Source organism: Pogoniulus pusillus, chromosome 3, assembly GCF_015220805.1.
Source record: "Pogoniulus pusillus isolate bPogPus1 chromosome 3, bPogPus1.pri, whole genome shotgun sequence".
NCBI lineage: Eukaryota > Metazoa > Chordata > Aves > Piciformes > Lybiidae > Pogoniulus > Pogoniulus pusillus.
In genome coordinates, this window is record NC_087266.1 from 46183069 (window position 1) to 46190657 (window position 7589).

The 7589-nt window shown below is 40.8% G+C and overlaps 1 protein-coding gene across 6 annotated transcripts in view; it reads left to right on the forward strand.

Moving 5' to 3' along the window:
- The window catches only part of DGKH (diacylglycerol kinase eta), a 178616-nt gene extending 171672 nt beyond the window's left edge, over window positions 1-6944 (forward strand). For all 6 annotated transcript variants that reach the window (XM_064174711.1, XM_064174729.1, XM_064174731.1 and 3 more), the window contains one exon: window positions 4483-6944. In XM_064174711.1, coding sequence (XP_064030781.1) covers window positions 4483-4572 — 90 coding nt within the window. In that variant the 3' untranslated portion in view covers window positions 4573-6944. The remainder of the gene's footprint in view (window positions 1-4482) is intronic.
- The last annotated feature ends 645 nt before the right edge of the window (window positions 6945-7589 follow it).

The window sequence follows — 7589 nt, forward strand, 5'->3', positions numbered from 1 at the left end:
GAAGTCTTGCTCTAGAATTGTGCCATCTGCTCATTAGCAGATCCTGAGAGCTTCCAAAGCAGTGCAGTTTGTAGGGTGGGCCAGGCTTTTGGCCAAACATAGTTGTGCTCTGTGTAGCAACACTGAATTTGAAGAGCAGAGTCTAGCACATGTCCTTCTGATTACATATGGGATGTGATCTCTGCAGGGAGCCAATTAAAGATGGCTCAGTGAGCCTGCAGTTTTCTGCCCAGTGACCTGAATTGATGTCAGGATGTGAAATGTGGTACCTAGGAAAGGAGGAACGCATTGTCAGTTGCCCTGGTAATTTTTCCTCCCTTTGACTAGCAAGCTGTGTGGATGGGTCTTTGGTATTCCTGTGAGCTACAATCTGCCTTCAGCCTCTCCTCCAGTGCAAGGCTTGTGCTTCCTGCCACGCTGAATGGGCTTGACATTGATTCACAAGCAGTTAAGTCATGCAACAGATCTACCTCTTCATGTCTACAACAGGAAAAATCATTGCCTGCTTTAATTGAATCCTCTGGACCCACCTTTCATTCTGTGGTCAAAAGTAGAGGTGAAAAGCAATGCAGAAAAGAATTGGATGAAAATTTCTTCCTTTGCATGCACCACTGAAACAGATCAATATGTTGACTGAATAGCTGGACACCTCTAATTATACTTCTGCATAGCTTATGGCTTCCATTCTCAGTCAGGTCTATGTAGCAACTGGCAAAGGAGAGCATCTCCAAAAGGAACCAGAGCCCTTTCTCTAGCCAGCCCCTGCAAAAATAACCTTTCTCCAGCCTCCTAGGACTGTTTTTATTTAGAGGAATCTGAAGACTTTTACACCCATGTGATTTTCTTTCACTGGAGGAAAGGTTGGATAGTGAACTTTTTGGTTTTTAACCCCATTTTACAAGCAAACTCATTGAAAACTAGACTGATTTTTCTGAGCTAAATGCTGGCATTCTTAGCATTGCTAAACATGTTCCTATGCATGCAACTTGGTAACAATCAGAACTGCACCACGTTGGGTAGGACGAGGATGATGTCTCCTTGGAACTCCACAGCAATGTTGGTTTCCTTGGAGAAAGAGTTTTTGTGCCTCATGTCAGCTTGATGAGTGGTGCCAACCCAGCTGAAGCCTGTGCTGAGGACTGCAGCATTTAATCTCTGTGTTTCCCACTAGCATGTTTTGAAGAAGTTCTTGCATGGAAAATGTTGTCTAAGACCTGTCAGACTTCTGGCATGCTAGCTGACTTTTGACATGGGGAATGCAAATAGGCTATGTTCTCATCTGGAAGGTGTTAATATTGAGGAATGTTTATGTAGCTTGGTTGGTGGTATTCCACTGCTGGTATGTTTGGCCAAAATTTGTGGGTCAAAACTGGAATAAATGGGCTCCTGGGTAGAGCAGACAGGAGATGAAGAACCCCTGAAAGCTGCTGCAAGAATTTTCATCAGATTTTTCTTGCACATCTCTTTTTTTTGGTTTGGTTGGTTTGGTTTTCAGAATGTTTTGAGCCTTACCTACTGAAGGTCTAGAGGTGTCAAAGTGCTTAGGGATAGCAAAAGGAAAAGGGATCCTGTAGTTTTTAGGCTGTAGCTGTGGTGGAAGGTTATTTTCTTCCTCAGACACTAGCTAGAGTCTTGTTTTCAAAACCATGTCTCAGTCAAATTCAATTTTTGGTAATTAGACAGCAATTATATATAGACAGATTATGTAGAGCAAGATCAGACTCCTGCATGCACAAATGCAGAGATCTTTGGGTGTGTTCCTCTCTGAATGATGCATGGTCTGCTGCTGCAGCAGATCCTTCTTATCTGAGATGGGAGAACTTCTGCAAACTTTCCTCTACCAGTAGTAAGCAGAGAAAAGTAGATAGTATCTAGTGTCAGTTTTCCTCCAAATCAAACTATTCAGAGTTTATCTTCTTGTTTGTTTGATTGATTGTGTTTTTTCAACCTGGGAAAGGGGCAGAAGGTATCAGACCCAGGTGGAGGTCAATCTCTTCTCTCAGGCAACCAATGACAGAATGAGGGACACAGTCTCAAGCTGTGCCAGGGGAGGTTTAGGCTGGAAAGAGTGATTGGCCATTGGAGTTGGCTGCCCAGGGAGGTGGTGGAGTCCTCACCCATGGAATTATTTAAAAGAGACTGGATGTGGCACTTGGTGCCATGATTTAGTTGATTAGATGATGCTAGGTGATAGGTTGGACTTGATGACCTCAAAGGTCTATTCCAACCTGATTGATTGTGTGATTCTGTCAGAAGACTCCCCAAAATTGTGCTGGGGCTCTTGAGACTTGCTGTCCTAATTTACTTCTAATTCAGCTTGGAATGGAAGTCAAACTGAAATCTCTTAGAATAGAATCATAGAATCAACCAGGGTGGAAGAGACCTCCAAGATCATCCAGTCCAACCTAGCACCCAGTCCTAACCCATCAACCAGACCATGGCACTAAGTGCCTCATCCAGGCTTTTCTTGAAGACCCCCAGGGACGGTGCCTCCACCACCTCCCTGGGCAGCCCATTCCAATGCCAATCACTCTCTCTGTGAAGAACTTCTTCCTAACATCCAGCCTAGACTTCCCCCAGCACAACTTGAGACTGTGTCCCCTTGTTCTATTGCTGGTTACCTGGGAGAAGAGGTCACCCCCACCTGGCTACAATGCCCCTTCAGGTAGTTGTAGACTCTTGCCTCTGAAATGTTAAGTTTTGATGATACTTTGTAAAGCTTGGTGGAAGAAGTGCCTGAGCTTTCTGGGAACTGCATAATACATTTCTTTCCTGTGGTCTTTGAAATCAGGCAGCATCTCATCGTGTTGCTTATCCAGAAGTTCTCCTTGTGAAAAACATTTGTTGTGAAGAGTTTGCAGTTCCCTAACTTTTACTGTGTGTGGCTTCTCATGGCTTGGGAAAGCATCCTCATAGGTTTTTTCCTTATGTAGCATTTCCACCATAGCAACTAAGCTATTTCAGTACTTTCAGTTGTCTTGTGTATTTTAGATTAGCTGGAAAATTAACTTCAGCATAAAAAAATACAAACATATTCTCTGTGCTGTGGCAGCCTGCCAACGAAACAATTAATTCATGCCCATCTTAACCACCTCTTTCTTGCTCTGGAGAAATGCAAAATGAATTGCATCCTAACACTTCAAAGCAATACAAAATACAGATTTTTCTGAGGTTTCTGGGACTCTAGGAAGGTAGATACAGTTTTTGTGTAGAGTATGTGCAGAATACTGTATATTGTTTCACGAGAATGATCACTTTAAGCTGCTTAACTGCACTCATTTCATTGTCTTTGCAATGGGAAATCTTATTAAAGTGTTTCTATTTCAGAAAAATAAAGTGTGAAACCTTCCTGATTTAAAAAGATTATTAATAATAATGGTTATTATTGTTGTTATTGCTATTATTAATAGTTGTTATTATTGCTGTTGTTAATAATAATAATAGTTGTTGTTATTATTATTAACAAAACAACCTTAGTTAAATAGATTGTGATTAGTGCATAAATACATAGTGTTTGACACTTGCTCAACACCACTAACATGACTTTCTCAAAGCTGGGTTTGGCAGATAAGGGAAGCAGATGTCCACCAAACTGAGCTGAAAAATCATTAGCACAGCTGGGGATCATTAGCACACCCAAGCATCCCAGTTTTCTCACTGGACCAGTTAAAATTGCAAAAGGAGAGGCTTGCTGCAAAAGATTGTCTGTTGTCACTCATACAGACTTATCCCAGCAATCAATATTAGGAGCATTTCAGCTGATGGGGTGGTTACAAGGAAATTTATGGTAGTGCTTTTAACATATTCGTTTGGGATCTGACTGTTATGTCTCTAAGAGCTTTTCTTGCAGCTTAGGAGGAAGATCCAGGATGGGAGAAATAACCTTTTTTGAAATGAAAGACAAATGCTTGCCTTTTCTATTGCTCTCTTAAGGGAAGTTGTCCTACATGCCTGTAGAGCTGCTCCATCTACTTTTCCTTGAGAAACTAGGAGATATGTGTGTTTGATGATTAAAGCAGCCTCAGATCAAGTAACATTGCTGGACAGCAGCTTTAATCCACCACATCCTACCAAACATTTGATTGCTGTATTAGAGAGGAGGGGGAGATTGTTCCTTTCTTTTTTCCTTTGCTAGGAGTTGTGAAACATTTTTTTACTTTGAAGTCAAGCAAAAGATGTTTTTGACAGATATTGTAGTGCCTTGGGTTGTCATTATTTCAGGTAAGTAATCTGCTGTCTGCAGGACAGAGAGGGATTCCTTGTGTCCTCTAAGCAATTTCTTGTTAGGCTTCACCTGCTAGTGCCATAGAATCTTTTTCCAGTTAATGCTGGTTGCAGCGAGCACATTTCTGGACGTGTTGCATGGCTAGATCATAAACAATAGGAGTTGTTCTGGTTTGGTAAATAAATGCCCTTTTTTTTACCTTCTTTTTTCTTGCATTTTTCTTATTTTCTTTTGTTTTTTTGGTTCCATTTCTGTAGGATCTGGGGATAACGAAAGTGGGTCATATGAAGCGAATTCTCCAGGGAATTAAAGAGCTTGGCAAGAACACCCCTTTGTCTGAAGTGTAATCATGCTAGTGCTCTCCCTAGAGAGAGAGATGAGAAAGTTGCTGGAGAAGCAAAGCTGTGGCAGGCACTTTGCTGTCTTTGTGGTTTACTCAATGAAAGAGTAAGCACCAGTGTTTGTACAGGCTAATATCTCTGAATTCTTGTACGGTGAAGAGTTTGCTGCAAGAGGATTTGTGCCAAAAAACAGTAAGAGGTGATGCTGTGTCGGTGTGGAAACTTGGCCAGTTTGGATAAGCACAGTTCTGGTAAATTCATGGGTTTATGGTGAACTGCAGTGACTGGAAAATATACTCAAGAAACGATTGCTTTGCTTGCCTACAGCTCAGTATGCCTCTCTTTATGCTGCAGCAAGATACCACTGTACAGCATGAGGTTGTCCAGTTATCCTTCCAAGGCATAGCTCCATAAAGCCTCCTGTGCAGGAGACCAAGAGGTTTTTAAGTTCAAGATGCCAGCCTAGCAGTGCTGCAGGTACCCAGACTCGCTGGCCACACAGAAAGGGGGAGAGATACCTTGTGATACCATGAATGCAAACTATAAATGCATGGTGTGCCTGCCTGAATCATCTGTTGTTCTGTTGCATGACACATCTGATACTTTAAACACTTGAACAACTTTTATATGGGTTTGAATGGGATTTAATTTATTACTACTTGAGTGTCCTTTTTTTTTTTTTAACCCCCTCCCCCTTCCAGTTTCAGGCACTTTTCTATTCTTCAGTGTTGTTTTATGCCTAAAATGTGTTCTACAGCAAAGGATGTGTGGGTGTGGCAATTCAGCCTTTGTGCCATATTCAGCAGATTATATGCATTATATATGATTGAAACACTGTACAGTTAGATTTTGAACTAGACCATGTACAGAAGGTGTATCAGGTAAACTAACTTAAGAGTATTTTTGGAAGACTGGTACCTCACAAAAATATCAATTGGCTTCCTGCATGGAAAATCATAAACAATTCCTCATGGTGCATTTTAATGTAGTTACTGAGTTAACCTTAAACATCTGTAGCATATTTGAACTTTCAGGCACTAACAGTTTTATTTATTCTATTGTTCAAAAAGAAGGCTGAAAGAGTAATGAAAACTTTTTTTGCAGGATAATTATTGTTGTTGTTATTATTTATCATACATAAGAAAGAGTTTTCAAGTGTAGCAGCTGATTTGGTTTTTGTGGGGTAAGCTTTTACTCGTTATTAATGAACTGTTAATTTAAAAGTGTCTCTGTATGCATTTCTTTAGTAAGGCATCCATTTGTTTCTTGTCAGCACTCCTGCATCAGTAGATCATTAACCTCCAAAAAGCAGACTCTGATCTTACACTATGCATGCAAACGTTGAATCACATGCAAGGCATTAACTCATGAGTGTAAACAGGTTGTAAACCGAAAACCATCTTCGCTTAGGAACTGCGTCATACCAGAGTTTATTAGGTTATTTGCAGCTCACTTAAATGAAACAGTAGCTTCATAATCGGTTTTCCTGCTTAATTTTTCACAAAAAAATATTTATCTAGTAGTAAAATAAATGGTGTTAGCTACAGGAAAAAAAACAACCCAACCAACCTTAAATGTTGAGATGATATTGCACAGAATTGCTGTCTCTTTGCTGTTCCTAAAATACATATCACTGCAGCACGAGGAATGTCTGACTTTCAATTAATAGAACAGCTTTGACATTTCTTACAGATTAAAGGGTAGCTTTGACATTTCTTACAGATTAAAGAGTATCTTAATATCTACTTATATTTTCCTTGCAGGCAGCAAAGTTTCACTTGGTTTTATTCTCCTGTTCAAAGGGGCAATGTCAAGTACTGCATCCTGGTTTTGCCCTCCCTTCCTAGTGAGTATGATTGGAGTTGTCCCATAGGAAAGTAGATGGTAATCATCCTTTGGAAAGTAAAATCTATTCCACTCATTGTTTTATTATGGAAAAAAAAAAAACAAAAGGAGCAAAACAGGTCTCACATATCCAATTACAGTACTTCAGGCTCTTGCTTGCTGTAGGTTAAACAGACACCACCCTGGGAGCTCTGTGAACAAAACTGATTATTCTGGTAAGCAAACAAAAGCAAAAGATTACATTTCGTTAGGTTTTCCACCAAAAAAATCTCCAACCCAAAATCCCTTTGCCAAGTGCCATGATTGTCATGCTGTTCTGTGTGGAAACAACGGGAAGTTAGGCAAACAATGGAAAGATGATGTGTGTTATTTGACATGTACTTGACATTCACCCCTTTGATGATGTTCAGGTGGCATCCATCAAGTCTTAGCAGGTTCTGTGTCCTTTAGCCTTTGTTTCCCTGTAAGCTCTTAGCAGGTTCTGTGTCCTTTAGCCTTTGTTTCCCTGTAAGCTCTTAGCAGGTTCTGTGTCCTTTAGCCTTTGTTTCCCTGTAAGCTCTTAGCAGGTTCTATGTCCTTTAGCCTTTGTTTCCCTGTAAGCTCTTAGCAGGTTCTGTGTCCTTTAGCCTTTGTTCCTCTGTAAGCTCTTAGCAGGTTCTGTGTCCTTTAGCCTTTGTTCCTCTGTAAGCTCTTAGCAGGTTCTATGTCCTTTAGCCTTTGTTTCCCTGTAAGCTCTTAGCAGGTTCTGTGTCCTTTAGCCTTTGTTTCTCTGTAAGCTCTTAGCAGGTTCTGTGTCCTTTAGCCTTTGTTTCCCTGTAAGCTCTTAGCAGGTTCTGTGTCCTTTGGCCTTTGTTTCCCTGTAAGCTCTTAGCAGGTTCTGTGTCCTTTGGCCTTTGTTTCCCTGTAAGCTCTTAGCAGGTTCTATGTCCTTTAGCCTTTGTTTCCCTGTAAGCTCTTAGCAGGTTCTGTGTCCTTTAGCCTTTGTTTCCCTGTAAGCTCTTAGCAGGTTCTATGTCCTTTAGCCTTTGTTTCCCTGTAAGCTCTTAGCAGGTTCTATGTCCTTTAGCCTTTGTTTCCCTGTAAGCTCTTAGCAGGTTCTGTGTCCTTTAGCCTTTGTTTCCCTGTAAGCTCTTAGCAGGTTCTGTGTCCTTTAGCCTTTGTTTCCCTGTAAGCTCTTA